The 25,665-nt window shown below is 41.5% G+C and overlaps 1 protein-coding gene across 8 annotated transcripts in view; it reads left to right on the forward strand.

Moving 5' to 3' along the window:
- Positions 1-25,665, forward strand: part of SPATS2L (spermatogenesis associated serine rich 2 like) — a 190,971-nt gene that overhangs the window by 77,985 nt on the left and 87,321 nt on the right. For 6 of the 8 annotated variants that reach the window (XM_061381071.1, XM_061381114.1, XM_061381098.1 and 3 more), the window contains one exon: positions 10,277-10,337. In XM_061381071.1, the coding sequence (XP_061237055.1) occupies positions 10,299-10,337 (39 nt within the window). In that variant the 5' untranslated portion in view covers positions 10,277-10,298. Of the gene's footprint in view, positions 1-6,042; positions 6,200-10,276; positions 10,338-25,665 lie in introns of those variants that run through there. The other 2 variants (XM_061381105.1, XM_061381123.1) reach the window with 2 other exon arrangements.

The raw sequence follows: 25,665 nt of genomic DNA on the forward strand, positions 1-25,665 counted from the left end.
GACCAACCTAGACAGCATATTAAAAAGCAGAGACATTACTTTGTCCACAATAGTCCATCTAGTCAAGGCTATGGTTCTTCTAGTGGTCATATATGGATGTGAGAGTTGGACTATAAAGAAAGCTGAGTGCCGAAGAATGGATGCTTTTGAACTGTGGTGTTGGAGAAGACTCTCGAGAGTCCCTTGGACTGCAAGGAGATCCAACCAGTCCATCCTAAAACAGATCAGTCCTGGGTGTTCATTGGAAGGACTGATATTGAAGCTGAAACTCCAATACTTTGGCCACCTGATGAGAAGAGCTGACTCATTTGAAAAGACTCTGATGCTGGGAAAGATTGAGGGCAGGAGGAGAAGGGGACGACAGAGGATGAGATGGTTGGATGTCATCACCGACTCAATGGACATGGGTTTGGGTAGACTCTGGCAGTTGGCAATGGACAGGGAGGCCTGCAGTGCTGCGGTTCATGGGGTTGCTGTGTCGGACATGACTGGGCAACTGAAATGAACTGAACTGAACTCCTGGAGTCAGGAGGTCCGAGTTCAGATCCCAGCTCAGGCACTTGCCTGCAGTGTGACTTAAGGAGCTCACCATTGTGTGCTCACATTTCTTTCTCTATAAAATGAAGGTTAACATACTCCACAGGGTCTTTATGAGAATTAAATGAGTTCATACTTGGTAAGTGCCCAAGTTCATACTTGTGTATACAGGAGAGTATGTGGGTGTGTTAGTTGCTACATCGTGTCCAACTCTGTAACCCACCAGGCTACTCTATCCATGGAATTCTCCAGGCAAGAATACTGGAGTGGGTAGCCATTCCTTTCTCCAGGGAATCTTCCTGACCCAGGGATCAAACCTGGATTCCTTACAGTCTGAGCCACCTGGGGTTTACAGGAAGAGTTCCATAAGTGTTATTTTGTGACCATTGCCAGCATTCTCTGTAGAGCCCAGCATGTAGGTGTTTAGTAAATGTTTGTCAGATATTAAGAAAAAACTTTGTGTAGGAATTGCCATAGCTGGGTAAAGAGCTGGGGGAAAGGGAAAAAAAAGAGAAGGCTTGTTATTTCCTTTTCAACATTTGGGGAGTTGGTGTGAGGTGCTTTGGTGCTCAGGGGTGTGAGGAGAACTGTGCTTGATCTTTTGTCTGAAAGCTTCTGGGGTTTGGGATTTGTTCCGTGGGCAGCAGAGGGGTGGTGGGCAAGGCAGTGTGATCTGTGGGCAGACAGCTTATTATAGCATGCTTGGAGAGAATGGATTTATTCTTCCGAACCTCAAAACGCCAGCCACTTCACCTTTCCCAAGGCATCTCTGAGGATGGGCCTGTTGTAAAGACTTGAGCTGACATCATTGCATCTTGAAAGAACGGAGCATAATTGAATTGCTGATACAAGTGGGTACTTGCACTGGGCCCCGCTCACCCACATCTCTATGGAAACACATGTTTGCTTGAAAGCCCAGCAATCAGAAGCAGAGTCTTCCAGGAGCCAGCATTGGGTCACTTTTAGAAAAAGGCATTTATTTATATTCTCGAGCTGTCAGAGACCTATGCAATGAAATAATTTCAAATTAAATAGAAAAATCAGGCCACAGATGAATGCTAATAGAGCTTGCCATGCACCCTCCCCCTGTGTTCTCAGGGGCCTGAGATCTACGCGTTTATTTTAGCTGTCCTTTGCTCTTTTGCTCCTATTTGCATTCTGCTGCAGTGAGTGAGGAGGTGGTTTGGCACTTTATGCAAAAATGGTTAATCTTCATTCATACGCATTTGCCGGTACTAAAATGGAAAATGCAAAGCTGGGCTCGCCATCAAGTCTGCTTTGTGCTCTCCCAGACCACTCTGTGTGTGCAGTGTGTACAAGGGCGTACAATCCAGATGACTCTGCCTCCTCTACAAGCACCCAGGGCTGTTGAGTCAAGACATTCTCTCAGAAAGGTCTGAAACTTGCATCAGCCCATCTTGCCCTGGATATGCTCAAGTGATATCCTAAGTGATTGGAAGCTTTTATCTGCCTCTGGAAGCAGGATTTTTCAAATAAGTATTGACTGTTAATGACCTGTTTAAAGAAAACATTCAATTTTCTTTCTTCCCCCTACAAAGAACTTAGTAGGCAGTGACATTTCTAAACCAAAGGCTAACTCTGCTTTTCAAAAGAGGCAGAGACTGGGCTTTTAAATGTGAATTTTTTTTCCCCTGACATTTGCCCCTAAAATGCTTTTCCGTGAAGCTGTTCTAACAGTGGGTTTAGTCTACTGAAGTGTCTTTGAATAAAAATGCAACCTTGAGATCTTTTTTTCCCCCTCCAAATTAAACAAAAAAAGTCTAGGTTAGGAGTCTTCATATGAAAGTCGTATTTCAGCCACCGTTCCCTGTTTCATTGTTTATGTGTCCTCATTCCTAATAATTAAAGCAACTTTCCTCCAAGGAGCAAGGCACCGCACAAGAACCTTTATTAAACTGTGGGAATTAAACCACAGAAGAAAGAGCTGAAGTACTTGGAATATGAGAGACCTCAGTAATTACAAGACCAGATAAGGAACAGCAAAGGTGGGAGTGAAAGGAAAGAGAGCACAAAACGGAACAGAGATTAAACAATGGAAAAGTTGAGCAATGGAAAACCTATATGTTGTTACATTTAGACAAGGTTCCAGTTTCATAGAGGGAGCACTGTTTCCCTCTTGAGCTAGCATGTCAGTCCCCTTGACTGTGCTTAGGTGACTGGACAGTTAGTCCTTGGCCAGTTTAAAGATAATCTTTACAGAGAAATAGCCAAATATATGGGAGATAGCACCCATGTCTTTTTTTTTTTTTTTAAGGTAAATTTTCAGCTTTCAGCTGCTCTGGCTGCTCACTGCTCCTATCACCCCAAGGGCCGTTACAGACTTGAGTACCTGTGAGCTGAAAAGGGCCACAGAGGTCCCATGCTCTGAAGGTTGGAGAAGATGCCATCCCAAAACATGCCTGGGGAGTTCAGAGCATGGTACCCCCAAATATGCTGCTTTGGTGTATTTGGTGAGCTATGGGCACTGAAAAACAGCAAATACAGGAAGAGGCTTTCTTTGAATTCCGCTTTTCTGCTTAAAGACAGATCGTCCAAGAAGAACTCAGTTGCCATAAATTCCCTCCCTGGTTGGTGAAACTCGCAGGGGGCAAGTTGACTCTCCTCACAGAAGAGACTAGAATTGACACCACACTCAGCAGACTTTGTCACAAGCTATCATAGCTTCCATCTGCCCTTTTAAGGACTTGTTTGTCTTTCCTAAAAATCATTCACTGTCCCCTCAGAGGCTTGTACCCCCTCTGCTTTCCCTGTTAAGATGGTATTTATCCTGAATTCTAGGCTACCTTGGGGAGAATTCTTCACTTTCTCCTGACCATCTTCCATGTGTCCATGAGATACGGGGTTTCCCTTGTGGCTCAGATGGTAAAGAGTCTGCCTGCAATGCAAGGGACGTGGGTTCGATCCCTGGGGAAGGGAATGGCTACCCACTCCATTATTCCTGCCTGGAAAATCCCATGGACAGAGGAACCTGGCAGGCTACAGTCATGGGGTTGCAAAGAGTCAAATACAACTGAGCGATACCATGAGATATACATGTTAATAAGCATGTGTTTGTTTTTCTCATATTAATCTGTCTTTTGTTATGGGGGTCCCAACTAAGAACTCAAAGGGTAAGAGGGAAATTACTTTTCCTTTCCTAGAACTCCATCCTGTTTTTCTGCAGCTGGAGACCTGAGGCCCTCATGCTATGCTCTGACAACCTAGAACCTCTGCTCAGATGTTCCACCAGGACGAATGGTGGCCCCATAGATAAATTTACAGCCTCTCCCTAGATCTCTATCAAAACTCACCTGTCCTGTCTCCCATTCTCTCTTACCTGTCCTGTCTCCCATTCTCTCAGAGCACCACTCTCTGCGAAGGGCCAAATGATGGCAGTAGAGAATGAAATAAACTAACGTATGAAGTCACTCTTTCTCCAGGAGATGATAGCATGCCATAAGCTAAGTAAGAGTGTAGCTATCTCTTAAGAGATTTTCCCAGCTTAGGCTTTGACACTCTGGTAGATCATGGGGTGCTCTGTTTTGACTGAGAGGCTTTCTGCTACTTTTCCAGTCACGTCATATAATTGATTTCCTCCCCACAAGATCAGGGCTTGAAAGGTGGCGCTAGTGATAAAAGAACCCTCCTGCTAATGCTGGAGACATGATACTCCTGTTCAATCCCTGGTTGGGAAAGATCCCCTGGAGGAGGGCATGGCAACCCACTGCAGTATTCTTGCCTGGAGACTCTCATGGACAGAGGAGCCTGGTAGGCTACGGTCCACAGGGTCACAACAGAGTCAGACACGACTGAAATGACCTAGCATTTAGCACCACAAGATCAGCCCCGATTCTTCCTCTCTGAGGCAGCCACAAGATGACGTCTCAAGATCTATGTGATCCCAACACTGTCAAGGCTGTACAAAAGTTGGCTACAGAGACACTTTAATTACTTTAATTTAGAAAGATGTAGTAGTTAAACATTAGACCCTGGAATGTCGTGGCGCCTCTGGGCAGCATCATAGAACCAGGAAGCAGCTTGTTGGCCAACGGCCCACTAAATGCAGCTTCTAACACTCTCATCAGAGGCAGAAGCTGAAGGAAAACAGCCATCTCTTTATAATAGGTACATTCCCGCCCATTCCCGTGCGAGTTTCGTGGTTCGCTCTGCAGTCTGTGTGCCCTGTGAATGTATAATACAAGGCATACATCACATCCCTGCCTCACTGGAGAAGGCAGTGACTGGGACTGGTTTTATTCTCCTCGCAGAGTTCTTCCTGCAGTTCATATACGCTCCGTGACTTGTTTGTGACGGTTTTAAAGTGTTTCCAGCACAGTGGCTCTGGGCCCCAGAGTCACAATGCCTGTGTCTTGAGTCCTGGCCCTGTCACTTACCATGCACCCGGGGTTAGTCACTGAACCTCTGTTGCTCAGCCTTCATGTGTATGAAATGGGGATAATCAGTTTCTACTTTATAGGGGTATAAGGGTTAAATGGATAAATTCATGTCAAGCACTAAGGAGAGTGCCTGGCACAATATTAGTGCTCCATATTTATTGCTATTATTATAATTAGTATGTTGGTGAAATGACCATTCCCTAACAAGGTAATTGGTAGGAAACCACCCCTAAGCCCCCACACCCTGTTTATCTGTCTAGGCTTCTGGAGTCTGTTGTGTGTAGTGGCTGGGATCAAAGAAGAGGCCCATTCTTAATATTCCCAGGCGGCAGATCTCACAGTTTAGTCTCTGTGGGTCTGAATGCCCTGGAGGGCTGGTTGGAGCACTGACCACTGTACCCACTCCCAAAGCTTCTGATCCAGTCCTTCTGGAAATGGGCTGAGAATTTACATTTCTAACAAGTTCTCAGATGCTGTTCCTCTGGGAAGCCCACTCAAAGAACCACTGCTCCAGGACACCAGCTTCTAGCAGATGTAAGCCACATAGGCCGTGTAAATTTTCCTAGTAGTCACAGTAAAAAAAGTGAAAAGAAATGGGTGAAGTTAAATTTTAATAATGTTTTATTTAACTCAACACATCCAATATTATCATTTCAACACACGATTGACATAAATTAGTATTGAGACAGCTTACATTCCTTTTCTTTAGCATGCCTTTGAAATCCAGGAAGTATTTTACAGGACATTCCAGTTCAGACCAGCCCGCATTCAAATCTGGCTTTGCAAGTAAATGACATGAGTAAGTTTCTTTTTTCTGACCTCCACCCTCCCATACCAACTGACATTCTCTATTAGGTTTTTATAAATCATGGGAGGACTTTGCATAAATGACCTTGAAAAAATTGTTAAAATGATTATTTAAGTTTTTTTTTTCTTATGTATTTCCTCTGCCTCTAAATTCCATTCCAGAAAAGTAATAGGATACCTGAGAACAGGAAAGTCAGTCTAAGAGTAGTAATAGGTTTCAGAGAAACAAAAGTGAAACTTTTATTACTGCCTACGCAGTGAAACAAGCGAAAACAGAGATTGGGCTTCCCTGGTGGCTCAGATGGTAAAGAATCCACCTACAAGGCAGAAGACCCTGGTTTGATCAGAGTCAGGAGATACCCTGGAAAGGAGAATTGGCTACTCACTCCAGTATTCTTGTCTGGAGAATTCCATGGACAGAAGAGCCTGGTGGGCTATAGTCCATGCAGTCACAAAGAGTAAGACATGCCTGAGCAACTAACACCTTCTTTTACACTCTTAACTTTTTATAATTTATATGATTGCATGAGATATATTAATATATATGTAATATCTTTTTCAGTTGTTCAGGTTGTTGTATGTATTAACCTTCTCTGAATTATATTAATTAGAAATGATGAAACAAACATATGTTCCAGAATTTATACTCTTCAGGTTTATTTTTCATAAAGAATATTTCTCTTTTTTACAAACTAGTAGATTTTCTGACTAGCATTAATGCATATTAAGTAAGATTTTCGCATAAGTAAGTTCAGTTTGATATAACTTTGTACATGAAGTGATTGGTGGTAACTATAGTTGTGCATTATTAATTTTACACTGGAGAAGTATACAGATGATATATTGGTGATAAACAGTGAAATTCTTTCCTTTGGGACTGATATCTCTCCTAATAAGTTTTTGACTATGGAACATGCATCTAGACTGAGGTAAGAGATTAATCTGAGGTTTCATAAATAAAATTTCAACAGTTTCCTTGATCTTTATTTTTCTCTGGGCTATATGTAAAATTGAAAGCCAAAGTATAAAATTACAGGAAAAAAAATTTCAAACATTCCTAAGCTGTTGAAATGTTGTTCCAGGATCAGGACTTGTGTTTCTGTGTTTGTGGATTTGAATAGTTAGGCCTCAGTCATTGCTGTGTTCTAAGAGCAATTTTAAGTGATAACTGGATTAGAAACCAGGTTCTTTCCCAACAAGTCAGAGTGTGGGATCACGGTACCTTTCTTTTGGATTTAAAACTCTGAGATCAAGCTATGTTACTGATAGACCATCAAGGGTGGTGACCAAGTGTGGCGAGAGGGGAGGAAATAGGAGATCTGTTGGCCCCAGACTTCTGTCTCTCACTCACAGCATCCATGGCTTCTCAGGTTAACCCAAAGGATCTGCAGCTTTGAGGGATGGAGTTTCAAGTTGCTGAACTCTGGACCTGTCATTTAGGAGGAGGTGCCAAGATATGGTTTCTTAGAGGAAAAGTTCCTTAACTATTCAAATTAAACAAGTCATATTCAGGGGATCTGACTGTCCAGATACAGTTCATAACAGAGAACAGAATCCCAGAAAACAGGGGCATAGCACAATTTCATTTTCAGAGGAGCGAGGGGGTCAGAGGAAAGGCAGTGAACACATGATGCTGTGCCAGGGCGAGGCGTGCTTCAGAGTATTCTGGGCAGGCTATTGCCAAGCCCAGGTGTGGACACTCAGCAAGGACCTTTGACAATGAAGATCAGCCTTGTCCTCGTTGTCATCTTTATTAATGAAACCCAATTTAACTATCTAAACTCTTAATTCTAACCACTTAAACTCTTAATTCTTTAAGGCAAACCAGATTTACTTTCTATTTATATTGAAATCTTTCCTCTAGTTTCCATAAGTGGAGCTGTAGCTGATTTTTCAGTCTCTCTGTTACACACCAACCAGTGGAGAGCCTTGGCATGCAGAGGCCATTAGAGTCCAGCTGGAAGGGATTGCCTGTAGAGGCAGCCCTTCATGCAGGGGGAAAAAGAAAAAAAGAGCGTAAAATAGACAAAGAACAGCTCCCTAGAAATTATTTTTATCTTATTTTCCCATCTGAGGAACCTGTAATAGCCCCATTCTACCCTCACAGCCAGCATTTTCCTCCCAACCGCAAAATAATATTGTAATTAATCTTACTGGCATCACAACCAAAGAAGAGTCTTCCTTGACTTAGACGCTGAGGTCAATGAGAAAGGGAATTGCCAAGGAAATTGTGTATTTCTGTGAATCTAGCTCACCATTCCATACTGCCAGTTACTCAGATCTCAGAAATTTTCTGTGCTCCATGGAATTCCTCCCTGATTCTTCTGTAGATTACAACACTCCGGCTTTAGAAAATGCTGCACACTCAAATCTTAGACATCAAAGCAAAACAAAAACAAAAACCTTTTCTATCAGATTTCACACCTCTTTAATGGCAGGAGTAGAAGTGTCTGGAAGACTTAGCTAATCTAGTCTAATGAGAGGAATTGTGGCTCAGATCCATCCTGACAAACAGCCCCAAGTCCTCCTGTATCCTTTGAGCCTTCCTTACTCCATTGTTGCAGCCTGGGTCTCTTTCACTACCTCCCCCATCCTCGTTCTCTCTCACACATACATATACTATCACATGCAGAAAAATCCATGTGTAAGCCGTGTATGTTTGCATAATGCCAGAACCTCCATTTGAATAAGAAAATCAACCATTCATATGTCTTCAGATATCATGCTTATTGACCATCTTGCAGGCACTGTGGTAACTCATCAAAGGTTTCACATCTATGGCTTGTTAAAAAAAAAAAAAAAACGCCTGATATTTGTCCTTATACTTCACATACCATCTCTATTCACTGTTATGGATAATCAGAAAATAATCCTATTGTCTTTTACTAGTAACTCTCAGGGGCAAAAGTACATGAGAATGAAATTCAGACATTATTTGCCAGCTAGCATTATTTACTTTCTCCCTTATGCCAAGGCAGAGGATACAGGATTTACCATTTGGAAGAGTTAGTGAAATGGGAGGTGTATCCAGTGGGATGGGCACTCTTTGCAGAGTATATGGAAAGGAGCTGTCTCTCTGGTGATTGAGTGTGCAGGGTCTCCCCTACCACAGTGCCCAAATTCATGTGTTAGTGGAAGTATCATTTGGAAGCTTGTAAAAATAAAATTTTACTGTTTCTAACATTAATATTTAATAATAGATAGTAGTATATGGATTCTTATTTGAATGGTGATAAGGTTACATATTGCCAAGCTCAATAGAAGGTAATGGATCTGAATTTATGCTTTATTTAAGACCTAAGCTTAAAAGAAAATGCTGGGGAGAAATCAGAATTTTTGCAAGTTAAACCTTGAAATGTATCAAATCTAGATACACTCTTGGTTTTTCTAGCTTGGAGGTAAGCTATTTTGTTTCACTTATTTATTTGTCTTGGTGTGATCTTAGTTCCCCAATCAAGGATTGAACCTGTGGCCACATTGGAAGCATGGAGTCTTAACCACTGGATCATTAGGGAAGTCTCCTAGATATACTCTTTGTAGCAAAAGTCAAAGAATATAAGAAAGAGCTTCAGTGGTTCTTGATTGACAAAAAGCAAATAGAAAGTAAATCTGGGTTGACAAAACATGCAAATGGATAGTATATTGATATCTTGGCCTATCTAGCTGCTAATTTCTGCACCAATCTGTTTGTCCATTGTAAGTCATTTGTGCTCAATTTCAGAAAGAGATTGAAACTATAGAAGACTTACAGTCTATCTACTTTAATAATAGCAAAAGATTTAGACCAGATGAGAAGGTAATGCCACAGCTAGATATTAAGAATAAAGATCTTCTCATAGTGGGCCACTTCTCAAAGAAGATTGGATACCAAAGGCTTAAAACCTAAAGAACTTTAGGAAACAATGATTATGGGCAGTTTTAAGAGTGCCTCTGAGACTAGAGATCATGAATTTATAGTCATTAAAATATGATAAAGGTATATATGTATAGATTCAGAGGGATATTTCTATACTGATAAGTGAAAATGCAAGTTTTAAAACTGCTATGTGTTTTTTACGTTTTAACCTGAAACCATTTCTCCTGTTTCTTCCTGGAGCGTTTTGGTATAGTTACATACACGCAGGAAAGACTCAGTCAGTGTTTGCTATGCTGAGATTGAGAAACACCGAAGCAGTAGAGATTATGACGACAGTGCTTGGTTAAAATAGGTACACTTTTCCTCCTCTCACAGTTTTTTGACCACCATTCTTTTACATAATAAGGAACGCAGATTAGGTGCATACCCATCTGATTTTGTCATTCTCTGTGTCAGTACAGTATGAATAAAAGATTTCAGGTTGTCATCTGGAATTATTGTAACATGCTTTTAGACCATATCTAAGACAAGTGCTTAGCTTGAAAGTATTTTTATATTCTAAATTGGTATTTATGATTATGGCGAAATGAAATTGTTTACTATATTGGAAGAGAGCGTAAAAATAACACATTGAGAAATCAATTTTAAAAGTTAATCTTTTTTTTTTCCTTCTTGGTAGGGCTTATTCCACTAGAAGCAAGATGGCCGAACTCAATACTCATGTGAATGTCAAGGAAAAGGTAGGATATAATTATATATTGGTTTGCAGAAACTCCAAACTGGATAATGTAGTCTCTAGCTAGTAAAAACTCAATTATAATGGAACAAGAGGAAAATGGTTTCGGGGGAGGGGGTGGCGGGTGGTGAGGGATACATAATACGTTTGACACCGGAGAAAACCATTCCACACAATCATAAGTAGCATGTACGCCTATTACATTCATTTCCTCATTTAGTCTTGACTATAACCCCATGTAGTTATTTTCATCTTGCAGAGGAGGGAATTGAGACGCAGAGAAGGTAAGTGCTTTGCCTAAGTTCACATAGCTACAGTGCCATTCTACAGTTGATACTCTTACCCACCACGCTGGGTTCCATCTAAACGCAAGGGTATTATGTTACATCTCCAAAAACAGCCTCATAGGTTTATCCAAAGTCTTACCTCATGGTCATGCTGGGTGGCCTTTACAATTTCTTTCAACACAGAGTTCAAGAGTCTGAAAATCCCCCCCCTCTATTTGATGGAGGCTGATGATATCAGAGTCCTTCCAAATCTTGTCCTCCTCTGTGACTTTCCTCCACTTCGGGTCACAACCCCTCACCTGCCGAATCTGCTCCTTGCACTGTTAGCTCTTTAACGATCATAAACTGTAGATCACAGGAAATTATGGAGATCAGTTTGTCCAAACCACTCATCTGCCCTAGGGGAAATGAGGGGAAATGAGAGGTTTGTCCATGGTTGCACAGCAGAGTGGAGGAGCCTCCTCTGGAACTCCCTCCAGCTTTCTACATGGCTGGCTGCCTCCCACCTCCACTAGGCTGTGAACTGCTTGAAGGCAGGAGTTTGTCTTTCATCTCTTTGTATCCTCCTAGTACCTCAAATACTGAATGAACAATGAGAGAAGTAACACCGCTGGAATCCTTAGTAATTTTGCCTCCATTTAGCTGAGAAGTATCAGATGCCTACTTCGACCTCCACACTGTTCTAGATGCCCGCAATGTGGCACTGAATGTGTAGATGAGGTTCCTGCTCCCATGGAGCTTGCTTTTTAGGGCAGGGAAACAGAGAGTAAACACAAGAACAAGTAAATGAATGCGATCGTTTCAGATAATGATGTTACGATGAGAAAAATACAGCAGGGTGGCACAGGTAGGTGGCTACTTAGGTGGGCTTGGTCAGGGCAGCTCTCTCAGAGGAGGTGATGCAAGCTGAGATAAAGAAAACAGGAAAGGAACATCGTGCAATGATCCAAGGGCAGAGTGTTCCAGGTAGAAAAGCAAAAGCAGATGCCTGAGGAGGACTAAAGTTCATAGTGTTTGAAGAGCAAGTGGGCAAGTGGCTGGTTGACCACAGTGCGGTAGGCAGAGGAATGGTGATGGGAGATGAGATCAGAGAGCAGGGCATGAACCAGTATTGGTAGAATTCTGGCTCCTCACCTGTGTGTTCCTCAGTCTCCACAGCATCCATGAGTGGAAGCCAGGGGTCCACAAAGCTGGATGAGAAAAGATGAATTTTCATCTTTATTCATATCTGAATGAAATTTAAAATTTCCTTCAATCATGAATATAGGCAAGGGAGAAAAACAACCCACAGGAGTAGCTGGAGTACCTCTGACTTTCACAACTAGAAATCACAAATATCTTCATATCAGATTACATTTGTTACAGATATCTTAAAATGCTATTTGTTCATCTCTATTGCAAAATTGGAGCTTCCCCAGTGGCTCAGCAGTAAAGAACCTGCCTGCAGTGCAGGAGCCACAGGAGACAAGGGTTTCATCCTTGGGTCAGGAAGATCCTCTGGAGAAGGGCATGGCAACCCACTCCAGGAATACCTGCCTGGAGAATCCCATGGACAGAGGAGCCTTGTGGGCTATAGTCTGTAGGGTTGCAAAGAGTCAGCCACAACTGAAGCGACTTAGCACACACTGTAGAATTACTGTAGTTACAGAACTTGCCACCCTATTGTGTTATTTGATGTTGACAGAGAAGCACATATATATTACTGTAGCATAAACTTTTTATTAATGTCAACATTATTTCAATATGAGTGATTTACTCTGTAATCCTATGTACTTTAGTTAAATATTATTCTGAGAAGGACCCCCAAGGCTTTACCAGACTGTCATAGGGGTTCTGTGCCCCCCAAAATTTAGAACTTGACATAGAAACATGTAGGGTTTTATTCAAAGGGCAAAAGTAGCCACTGAAACGAATTAAGCAGGAACATGACCTGATACGGTATATTTTTCAAAGCTCCCCCAGCTTTGCCAGCTGTGGTTTGTTGTTGTTCAGTCGCTCAGTCGTGTCTGACTTTTTGTGACTCCATGGATAGCAGCACGCCAGGCTTCCCTGTCCTTCACCATCCCCCAGAGCTTGCTCAAACTCATATCCATTGAGTCGGTGATGCCATCCAATCATCTCATCCTCTGTCGTCCCCTTCTCCTCCTACCTTCAATCTTTCCCAGCACCAGGAAAAGTTATTTAATATGAAGATCTATAAACAAGTACTACTTGTTTGATGAAGATACAAAGGCTTGAGATAAAGTGATTTGGTCAAAGTCAGACTTTCAAGGAATGTGAAAGAGCAAGGATTTAAACTCAGCTCTGTCTGGTTCTGGTTCTTCCTCGTGCTCTTTCCTCTACACTGGTTCTGGTTCTTTCTCTTGCTCTTTCCTCTACATTACCGCTCCCCAGAGTTTTCTACCAGAATAACCCGAGAGCACAGAAGAACAAACCTCCTACTTGGGGACATGGTCAACACCAACTTCCACATAGAATTTCTTTGGGATCTTCTGTGTTATCTTAAAAATGGGTGCAAATTTTTTATCTATTGTATTCCATAATATATTCCCTATATTATATTAATACAGAACTGTGTTCACTTATTGACCGCTGAGTGAACAGTGGCAGAAGTCTGTGCCCTTTTATATTGTGGCTTCATATTCTCCGTGACTCACAGTCATACCCTCAGGCAAGAATGTGTTCCCAGTTGGAGAAGCTGAGTTTGCCACCACAGTGCTGACCAGATATTGGCCCCTTTCAAATGTCTGTTGATGGATGGGCTGAACAGCTCTTAAAGTTGGATTATGAGAAGGAAAAGCACTTTAAAGAATCAGCCATAATAATTGATTCCCTACAAAACATGGCCAGTGGACAGACCAATATGGTAGGCTCAGCAGATAGAGTGTCTTATTCAAAATAGAGGTAGTGTCGAGCCAAAATGTGGAAGGAGGCTGATCCATCATCTCACAGACCATAGAGGTTCAGTGCGAATGCTCCATGCATTGGCTTAACCGCCACATTCATCTGCTTGTCCTGACCAACGTCACATGTATGTATGAAGATTAGCAGTAGATGGTGTTTTTGCTGTTGCATTTCAGTAACTTATCAAAGTGTTGGCATTATTTTGAAAGAGGGTGATGTTTAAGTTGTAAATATTATTCATCTGCATGATAATGAAAGTAGAGCTCTTCTAACTCAGTTAGTAAATTCCATCTTCCCATATCAAAAGGTTAATAGATTTCTTAGCTCAATAAAATAAATCATAATAAACAACTGAAAATTCTGATCATTTGTAATTTCACATTGATTTATTTTTGCACTTTTATTTCCTTTAGTTATTAGCTTTTATGGCCTTTTTATGATTAGTTTGTTTCCCAATCTGTCACACAGCAGTGACATTTCAGTTCTGAAGATTAAGAATAATAACAACTGTTATGTCTTACATTATAAATTATAAGCTCTTAGGAGATGTGAGAACAAATCTGTGTGGTGTGTTTATACACTATCTAGTCAAGCACTGTGGGAAGTTAAATACTTAGTTAAAGTCTTGCAGTGAGATAATTTCCTCAGTTATCTCTGGTGCGTTCACTCTTGGATGAATTGGAAAGGAAGAGGTGAGAGCATCATTTCTGTCCTCATGCAGCTTTTAATCCAAAGACATAACTTCAGGTCTCATATCCAAGACAATTGGCATTTGCAATTGACACTCTTTGTGATTGGGTTATGACTGAAAGGATTTAAATTGGAAATATTCTTTTTTAAAAACTATTTATTTATTTATTCATTTTATTCTGGGATGTGTTGGGTCTTAGGTGTGCCCACGGTCTCTGTAGTTGTGGAGCTTAACCCCTTGGCATGTGGGATCTTAGTTCCCTGACCAGGGATTGAACCCATGTCCTCTGCAATGGAAGGTGGATTCTTAACCGCTGGACCACCAGGAAAGTTCTGGAAGTAGTCTTGAAGTCAGAGTTTAATGTCCTTAGTGTGACATCCACTGTCTGTGTGAGCTGACCCTGTCTGTTTTTTCACCTTTATCTGTAGCCATTTCTCCACTCCCACTTCAGTGCAGCTATCCTGACCATGAGTGTTTCTGCCTCCAGGCCTTTGCAAAGATAGTTTCCTCTCTCTGGGATGTCCTCCCCAGGGACCCTCACTCACTACCCTTTAGGAATCCTTTCAGGTACCTCCTTTCTCTGCCCGCCGGCCCTTCTACTGCTCTCCTTTGTGCTTCAGTGGGGTTCTCTGCCTTCTGCCCCTGTATTGTGATGCTTAGTGGTCTGTCTTCCCAAGTGAGATTGTGTGCTGCTTGGGGGCAGGCACGGGGCCCTTCTTGTCTTCATATTCTTAGTGTTGACACATAGCTGACCCCAATGTGAGTTAAATAAATGAATGGATGACAAATGAATGAACCTGCCTGCTTGAATTGTTAACGTTCTTTATAGACAAATTTCCCATTCACAATATTTTGCAAAACCTCAAGTGTTCTTGAAAATTGAAATGTAGGTTAATGGAAATGTCATCTCATTTTAGTACTTACTTTTCTATTAAATAAAGCAAGTTTTAAATCGCTTCTAAAAACAAGCTTAGGTTACTTAGGTTGATTCCCTGTGGTTCTGTAGAAAAGCAGCATCTTTATGAGACAGTTATCAAATACAGGTGGTCTCAGGTAGGTTTCACTGATAACAAATGAGGTCCTTTGGTGAGTAACCAGTCTTATCTCACTGTACTGTTTCCAAAAAATAGGAAGAATATTTCACTTTGTTAAAGAAAGATACCAGAACAAAATCTTCAGGCTAATCAGGGATCTCATGTGCATGCTCAGTTGCATCCAAATCATTGTAACCCCATGGACTGTAGCCTACCAGGCTCCTCTGTCCATGGAATTGTCCAGGCAAGAATACTGGAGTGGGTTGCCATTTCCTACTCCAGGGGATCTTCCTAACCCAGGGATCAAACCTGTGTTGCCTGGATTCTTTACCACTGTGCCACCTGGGGAACCCAATCAGGGATCTTATATTTAGGGCCAATTCACTTTTTACAGCTCTTTACTAACTAATGCCTTTAAAAAATAAAAAAAGAAGAAGAAGAAAAAGAAATTTAACACTAGAAACTCATAGATGAGTTAAAGATAGGGCTCAGTGGTGACTATTACATTATTTCTCACGTGAAGCACTAGGGTACCAAACTAAATTGATTTATAAAGTTTTAGATGTAATTCTCATCTGACTAAGGAAAGATTATTGCAACTGGCATCCACAAAATAACATTTTTAGTTAGATATTTTCATGCATTATTATAAATCAGTTTAAATAGAGTACAATTCAGCAGTACAATTTGGTGATGGAAAGCCAAGAAGATCCTTGTTTGTAAAATAGGATTACAGATGGAGTTACAAAATAATATTTGCTGAATGTACAGTTTTGATCTGATAAAAAATCCCAACCAAAAGTGATCCTTAAGCCACAGAGAAAGCAAGTATGCTCGGGAAGTAATCTCCAGCCAGGTAAAGTCATGGAAGGAGAGTGGAGATTGGAAGCAGAAGCAGAGATTATTACCTCTCCCCAGTTACTAGTTGAGTGGTCTGGAGCAAGTCACTTGACTTTTCTGGGCCTCAGTTTCCTGATCTGTAGGTTAGACATGAAAATAAAACCTACCTGACAAAGTCATCAAATCCGATAATAAATGTACGGCAGCTTTATAAGCTCTTAATCCTATGAACTATAGAGCATCCGGGGGAGCTCATCAGTGTATTTTATTATTTTAAAAAAAGGAAAAAGAGCTTATTAAAAAGGAGTTCATGTTTTTGTTTGGAACTCAAAGTATAATTCACACAGAAATGAGATCAGAAAGAAAACATAATAAAAATCCCAAATGAGAAAAAGAACATAAAACTGGACTTGACTTTTTCAAACTTTTATAGCTATTGCTGAGCCTCACAAAAAATAAGTGAGACTAGAAAATATGATGATATGGAAATGGGGAATTGCTTAGTCTACAATATCCTTGCTGCAATGTGTCACTTATTGTGAACAGCTTTTTGAGCTGTTAAAGTTATAGAGGTAAATTGGGTTGTAAACAATAATCATACAGACTCATTAAAATGGAGGAGGAGGACTAGATAAGAGGAGAGGAGCCTTTGGTCCACAGTGGGCACAGGGAGGGGTCGTCTCCACCATCGTGCTGGTGCCTCACGTAGACTCTGTGTCCTGGAGTCTGTCCTCAATAGGTGGGCAGATGTTCCATTTCATTTTATTTTTTCCTAAAACTGTCTTGATCTGTGTTTTACAAAGTACTGAAATATTGTTCAAGTCTTTACATGGAGGAGTGAAAGTGTGAAAGTGTTAGTCACTCAGTCGTGTCCAAATCTTTGTGACCCCATGGACTGTACCCCACCAGGCTCCTCTGTCCATGGGATTCTCCAGGCAAGAATACTGGAGTAGGTTGCCATTCCCTTCTCCAGAGGATCTTCCCTACCCAGGGATCGAAGCCTGGTCTCCTGCATTACAGGCAGATTCTTTACTGTGGAGGAGTATTGTCAGAAAAACCCAAGAGTTTGATTAAAGAGATTTTAGCAGGATCAGAGAAAGTACAGAAGAGACCCATCATCATGCATCTTTAAAATATTAACTCCATTTAATAGGGAACTCATTTCATGGGATGTGGACAAGTTTTAATGATATGCAGTTGTTTTTAAAGATCAAACAATGCAAGCATTGGAGCAAATTTTTATTTCAACCTTTTGTAATAGTGTTTAGGTCAGTTTAGCCCAGTCCTTGGATTCAGGCAGCAACAACACAAACCACACACACAGCTTTTAGGTTTCACCACGAATAGGTTCTTGTCATCATTTTCTCATAGGAAAGGGTCATTAAATTTCCCTTTCAAAGAAAGGAGAAACATTGACAGTAGTTATTGCCTAATGCTTATGTACAGAACTGCTGTTATTGTTGCTTGGCAACTAGAAGAGATTTGACAAGGAGTCTAAAGGAACTGAATGAATAAATGGAAATGTCAGCATCGGTTTCTGGGGATAAGAAGAAATTTACTATTGTAGGATTTGCATCACATTGCTTTTTTCCAAGCTACACAATCGGAATTCAGTGTTTCTGTTCTGTTTCTCCTGCCCCTCACCTCCTTCCAGCCTTTCATCATAGCCCCTTTTGCACCATGGCTGAGAGGCAGATACAAGATAGATGGTTAATGCTAAACGATACAAGAGCATGTAAAAATTAAAACCTTTGGTGACAGGAATAAAAGTTACCTCTATTGGCAATCCCTTGGAATTTACGGGGACTTTACCAATATTCTAGTTATTTTTCACACACACACAAAATGATAAAGTTGTGATGGTTTCTTCTCTTCTGACCTTGAGCATTAAAAATCTGTCCAGATAGATTAAATAGGTAGGTAGGTAGATTGATTGAGTCAGCGTTTAACAGCATACTGCTTGTATTATTGTTAAAACCACTTTTTCTCTGAGATTTATCCCCAACTTGATTACAAGCCTCTTATAAGCACAAATGGACTTTTAATTTATTTGTGTACTCAGTAGCTTCTATAGTAGTAATATCATAGAATTTATGCCCCCCAAATATTTGTTAATCGCTATTGAGCTAAATAACTGAGCCAAGATTCTGTAACGGTGATTCTCAGGCAGCAGGAAGAAAGGAAAAGCAAGTGGAGCGTGCCTCCCTGTGTTGGGGCAAGCCTTAGAATGTCAGTAAGAAAAAGATGGGAAAAGGCATATTAGAAAAGGCATATTTGTGTTCGTTTGAGTCCTCCAAAAGCAGAAGCCAAGGTGGGATTACATGAGTAAGAGATTTCTTGGGGTGGGAAGCAGGTTAGGCAGGTGCTTGTAAAAGAGCAGTAGGGGCAGGCAGGGAGAATTTATAGACTGCCACGCATGCCGGTCCACTATTGTTGAAAGAAGAAGGAGAAGACAAGAAAACAGGGTAGGAAGAGTCTCCCTGGGCAGTGAGTGCAGTTCTGAGGAAGTTTGTGCAGGTGGATGAGGCATCCTCAGACCCCAGCTAGAGGACTCCCGAAACCCTCATCCTGTAATGAACTTCCGCGAGTACCCTGCCACCTACCTGAGGCATCGTATGGTGCATCCAGGTGGAGTGTGACTTGCGTGCTTGGGTGGGGAGAGCATAGCTTGGGTGGACCCAGAGGGATGGTAGCTGGGCCGTCGGTCACCTCTGTTTCCCGCAAAGGGCTATTTTTGAGAGGATAACACAATTTTAGATTTACAAAGGAAACTGAAATAACTACTTTGGAATTGAATCATGTAAGAGAAAAGCATGAGATTTATATGCTTATTGAAAAGAATCCATAAAACATTTGAGAGCCTCTGTTAATTAGTAAGTTAAAATACAGTTACTAGAATTTCCTTTCCTTTAGCAGATGAGCCATACTGCCACTAGCATAGGGAGTCTTCGTGACTTCTAGGGAAGGGATGATTTAGGAGTCTCATTTTCTATTCAAGTATACTCTAACCACATTTAAGGAAACAAAGGAACACATTAATTTTACTGAAAAATTGTGTGTCCTTTGGTACATTGGGCTTTAGTATCCTTATCTGCCAAATGAGGACTCTCCTTCATGTGGAGGAGCTCCAAAATCCTTTCCAGCTCTAATAATGGATGAATCCATGGACTTTCTCACCTCATAAGCACCATAAAAGACAGAAAAGGGGATTGTACCATGGGTCAAAGAACCTGTTTGCAGCCTTGGTCCTGATATAAATCAGTGGCCTCCACTGGAGCACACTACACAACCTCTCTGGGTTTCCTGGGTAGCTCAGCTGATAAAGAATCTGCCTGCAATGCAGGAGATCCCAGTTCGATTCTTGGGTCGGGAAGTTCCCCTGGAGAAGGGATAGGCTATCCAATCCAGTATTCTTGGGCTTCCCTGGTGGCTCAGAGGTTAAAGCGTCTGCCTGCATTATGGGAGACCTGGGTTCGATCCCTGGGTCAGGAAGATTCCACTGGAGAAGGAAATGGCAACCCACTCCAGTATTCTTGCCTGGAGAATCCCGTGGATGGAGGAGCCTGGTGGGCTACAGTCCATGGGGTCACAAAGAGTTGGACACAACTGAGTGACTTAACTCTCTTTCAAGCTACATGTATGGTTCACTTGTGTGGCATGTCTGATAACTGTCTACAGATCCTTCAAAACTCTGCTGCTCATTTTTTTTTTTTCCTAATTGGAGTATCATTGCTTCATAGTGTTGTATTAGTTTCTACTGTACAGCAAAATGAATCAGCTTCATGTATACATATATTGCCTCTTTCTGGGATTTCCTTCACATTTAGATCATCACAGAGCTTTGAGTAGAGCTCCCTGTAATATGCAGTTGACTCTCATTAATTATCTATTTTATACGTAGTAGTGAATATGTCTGTTGCTCAGTTCCTGAAGATAATTATCCATAAAAATGTACTGAAATGATGATTGAAGAGCCATGATACACTTTAAAGTTAACGTTTTTCTTTCTTTTATTGTAGTGAGAGCATTTAACAGGAGATTACTCTTTGAGCGTTCACTACAATGTTGTTAATCTAGCAGTGTTGCCCAGCAGATCTCTAGAACTTAATCAGCTCGCGTAACTGATATTTTCTACCCACTGAACAGCAGCTCCCCATTTTCTTTCCCCCATTCCCTAGCAACCACTGTTCTTCCTCTCTGCTTCTATGAGTTTGACTGTGTTAACACGATACCTCATGTAAGTGGAATCATGCAGTATTTGTCCTGTTTCCGACTTATTTCATTGAACATAATGTCCTCATGGTTTATCCACACTGTTGCATATAACAGGATTTCCTTCTTTTTAAAGGCTGAATAGTATTCCTCTGTATGTATATATCATATTTTCTTTACCTACTCATCCATCAGTGGATGTTTGTTTGTTGTTTTTTTTCCCAGTTTTTCCAATCTATTTTTAAATTTAATTTTACATTGGAATATAGTCACTTTAAAATGTTGTGTTAGTTTCATAAGTAAAGTGATTCAGTTATACATATACATATAACCATTTTTTTCCAGATTCTTTTTCCATGTAAGTTTTTATTGACTCAGACTGAAATTGTAGCTATTTGACTAAGGCTGAATCCACAAATTAGTTTTAACTCTTTTTATCACTTTTAGAGAAAAAGCAAACAAAATCATTGGGAAAACAACATCTGGCCAGACAGATTATCATTTTTACTGATGTTTAAATCAGCATACCTTCTTAAAATTGGTCAAATCTGTTAAAGTCTAAAAAAAAAAAAAGTATGTGGGTGAACAAATACACTTCCCCTAAAGAAAGGGCATGTTCCTGGTTTCCATGGTGGTGAGATGGTGTCCATCCTTCATGCCACAGTGAAGAAATAGCCAATAATTTATTTTTTGGGGCTCCAAAATCACTGCAGATGGTGACTGCAGCCATGAAATTAAAAGACACTTACTCCTTGGAAGGAAAGTTATGACCAACCTAGATAGCATATTCAAAAGCAGAGACATTACTTTGCCAACAAAGGTCCGTCTAGTCAAGGCTATGGTTTTTCCTGTGGTCATGTATGGATGTGAGAGTTGGACTGTGAAGAAGGCTGAGTGCCGAAGAATTGATGCTTTTGAACTGTGGTGTCAGAGAAGACTCTTGAGAGTCCCTTGGACTGCAAGGAGATCCAACCAGTCCATCCTAAAGGAGATCAGCCCTGGGATTTCTTTGGAAGGAATGATGCTAAAGCTGAAACTCCAGTACTTTGGCTACCTCGTGCGAAGAACTGACTCATTGGAAAAGACTCTGATGCTGGGAGGGATTGGGGGCAGGAGGAGAAGGGGACAACAGAGGATGAGATGGTTGGATGGCATCACTGACTTGATGCACGTGAGTCTGAGTGAACTCTGGGAGTTGATGGACAGGGAGGCCTGGCGTGCTGCGATTCATGGGACTGCAAAGAGTAGGACACGACTGAGCGACTGAACTGAACTGAACTGAATATAATTTAGAGATTAACTTAACTCCTTTGTTCTGGTATTGACTAAGGGGGTGACTAGGGCTTCCCAGGTTGTGCTAGTGGTAAAGAATATGCCTGCAGTGCAGGAGATGTGGTTTTGATCCCTGGATCAGGATGATCCCCTGGAGGAGGAAATGGCAACGCACTTCAGTATTCTTGCCTGAAAAATCCGTGGACAGAGGAGACTAGCAGGCTACAGTTCATGGGGTTGCCAAGAACTGAACACAACTGATTGACTGAGCATGCATGCACAAGGGATAACTAACTTCTTTATTTGGTATTGATTAAAGTATCATAAAGGAGAAGGCAATGGCACCCCACTCCAGTACTCTTGCCTGGAAAATCCCATGGACGGAGGAGCCTGGTAGGCTGCAGTCCATCGGGTCGCTAGGAGTCGGACACGACTGAGCGACTTCACTTTCACTTTTCACTTTCATGCATTGGAGAAGGAAATGGCAACCCACTCCAGTGTTCTTGCCTGGAGAATCCCAGGGACGGGGGAGCCTGGTGGGCTGCCGTCTATGGGATTGCACAGAGTCGGACAGGACTGAAGTGACTTAGCAACAGCAGCAGCAGCAGCAAAGTATAATAGCGACTAGTACCTGAATGAGCAGGGGGAAATACCCACAGGGAGAGTAGATTTGAGTAATTAACTTCCTCCCTCAAGTTCCAAAGAAGTGAGGAAAGATTTTTTATTGACTATTCTAAGTGAAGTGAAGTGAAGTCACTCAGTTGTGTCTGACTCTTTGCGACCCCTGTGGACTGTAGCCTACCAGGCTCCTCTGTCCATGGGATTCTCCAGGCAAGGATACTGGAGTGGGTTGCCATTTCCTTCTCCAGAGATCTTCCCGATCCAGGGATCGAACCCGGGTCTCCCGCATTGCAGGCAGATGCTTTACCGTCTGAGCCACCAGGGAAGTTATTATTATGCTTGTAACTGACTATTCTAAGTTACAAGCAAAAGATAAGTTTAAAATATCTCACTTTTCTATTTTGATTAAAATACCAAAATCAGACTTCCCTGGTGGTCCAGTGGTTAAAACTCTGCACTTTCAATGCACAGGGAACAGGTTCAATCCCTGGTCAGGGAACTAGATCCCATATGCTGCACTGTGTGGCCAAAAAAAAAAAAAAAAAGGGAGTTGAATTAATTAAAACTTTAAAAAAACAAAAACAAAAATGCCTTGTAAAAATAAAATTCCCACTTTCTTTTTGCCTTCACTAATAAATTCAAGTATGAATTTCATCAAAGAAAGTTGCTCAAGCTCACCAGAAATATTTTCCTAAATCCTAACACTGTGTGGATATAAAAGACTGGCTGAGAAAAAAACTTCACTGTATCCTAAATAACCAGACCACCTGACCTGCCTCCTGAGAAATCTGTATGCAGGTCAAGAAACAAGAGTTAGAACTGGACATGGAACAGACTGGTTCCAAATCAGGAAAGGAGTACGTCAAGGCTGTATATTGTCACCCTGCTTATTTAACTTATATGCAGAGTACATATGAGAAATTCTGGACTGGATGAAGCACAAGCTGGAATCAAGATTGCCAGGAGAAATATCAATAACCTCAGATATGCAGATGACACCACATTATGGCAGAAAGTGAAGAAGTAAAGAGTCTCTTCACGAAAGTGAAAGAGGAGAGTGAAAAAGTTGGCTTAAAATTCAACTTTGAGAAAACTAAGATCATGGCATCTGGTCCCATCACTTCATGGCAAATAGATGGGGAAACAATGGAAACAATGAGAGTCCTTATTTTGGGGAGCTCCAAAATCACTGCAGATGGTGACTGCAGCTATGAAATTAAAAGATGCTTACTCTTTGGAAGGAAAGTTATGACCAACCTAGACAGCATATTAGAAAGCAGAGACATTACTTTGCCAACAAAGGTCAGTCTAGTCAAAGCTATGGTTTTTCCAGTAGTCATGTATGGATGTAAGAGTTGGACCATAAAGAAAGCTAAACGCCAAAGAATTGATGCTTTTGAACTTGGTGGTGGAGAAGACTCTTGAGAGTCCCTTGGACTGCAAGAAGATCCAACCAGTCCATCCTAAAGGAAATCAGTCCTGAATATCCATTGAAAGGACTGATGCTGAAGCTGAAACTCCAATACTTTGGCCACCTGATGCAAAGAACTGACTCATTTGAAAAGACCCTGATGCTGGGAAGGATTGAAGGCGGGAGGAGAAGGGGATGACAGAGGATGAGATGGTTGGATGTCATCACCAACTTGATGGATGAGTTTGAGTGAACTCCAGGAGTAGGTGATGGACAGGGAAGCCTGGCATGCGGCAGTCCATGGATTTGCAAAGAGTCAGACACGACTGAGCAACTGAACTGAACTGAACTGATCCTAAATTATGTGCACGTCTGGTGTTTCTGGGAAAATATGAGGAAGAATAAAGTGCACTTATGCAGAACGTGTGGATATACACTGAATACATGCTAGTAGCGAAGTAGGTGAAATGAAATGTGTGTTAAGTCCATTGCTTGTCTCAGTATAAATTGGTAGGGTTGCTGCTGCTGCTGCTAAGTCACTTCAGTCGTGTCCGACTCTGTGCCACCCCATAGACAGAAGCCCACCAGGCTCCGCCATCCCTGGGATTCTCCAGGCAAGAACATTGGAGTGTGTTGCCATTTCTTTCTCCAATGCATGAAAATGAAAAGTGAAAGGGAAGTCACTCAGTCGTGTCCAACTCTTAGCTGCTACCAATAGCAATTATTTGAGATATACACCAAACCTATATGTGGTAGATGAAAGGTGAAACTTCTGATATGAAAAATGTGTCATGGACTAAATTAAACATGGACAGCATATTAAAAAGCAGAGACATTACTTTGCCAACAAAGGTCCATCTAGTCAAAGCTATGGTTTTTCCAGTAGTCATGTATGGATGTGAGAGTTGGGCACCATAAAGAAAGCTGAGCACCAAAGAATTGATGCTTTTGAACTATGGTGTTGGAGAACTCTTGAGAGTCCCTTGGACTGCAAGGAGATCCAACCAGTCAATCCTAAAGGAAATCAGTCCTGAATATTTATTGGAAAGACTGATGCTGAAGCTGAAACTCCGATACTTTGACCACCTGATGTGAAAAACTGACTCATTGGAAAAGATCCTGATACTGGGAAAGACTGAAGGCAGGAGGAGAAGTGAATGACAGAGAATGAGATGGTTTGATGGCATCACTGACTTGATGGACATGAGTTTAAGCAAGCTCCAAGAGTAGGTGATGGACAGGGAAGCCTGGCATGCTACAGTCCATGGGGTCACAAACAGTCAGATACAACTGAGTTGAACTGAACTGAAGATACTTCATCTGAAAAGTGTCTTTTAAGATCAGATACTCAAAGACAAGTCAAAATATCAGTCTTATTTCTAGGCATCAGGGAAGTTTTATAACTTCTTTAAGCTATCGATTTTCATTTAGTGTTGTAACTATTACATTAATTTGCTTTTTTGCCCCTCAAATGCTCAATGACTTGAGGAAGTATAGACACCGAGTTGATGGAAAGAAGCCTGGATTGTTGTTGCTTAAACAACCCTTTGAGCCAGATGGTGTTCTCTAGCGGCTCTAACAGGATCTCTCCTGTTAAGAGGTGGGGTCTGTGCCCACTCCCCTTAAAATTGGGTAGGCTTTGACTGACTCTGTGTGGCTTTCGCAGTGGGTGATTGAGCTTCTTGCTCACTAGTTGGGACACTTGTTTTGAAACTCTGGGCAGCCATGTCAACAGTCTAAGTATTCTCAGGCCTCCATGCTGTGAGGAAGCCCAGATGAACCCAGAAGGACCACATGGAGAACGCCTGAGCATAATACATGGAGAGAGAGAGATGGTCAGCCAGACTCTGGCTGCACCAGTGGCCCCCTCCCCTACTGCACCAGCTCCTCTCTCTGTCTGTCTGAAAGAACCCAAGGTAGACCTTCTCAGCCGAACTCCTCTTCAACTCCTGACCCACAGGAACATTGAAATATCATAACTGATTTTTGTTTGTAGCCACAAAATTTTGAGGTGACTTGTTATGCAGCAGTAAATAACTGAAATACCTCCTCAGAAAGTA

This window comes from Bos javanicus, chromosome 2, assembly GCF_032452875.1.
Source record: "Bos javanicus breed banteng chromosome 2, ARS-OSU_banteng_1.0, whole genome shotgun sequence".
Lineage (NCBI taxonomy): Eukaryota > Metazoa > Chordata > Mammalia > Artiodactyla > Bovidae > Bos > Bos javanicus.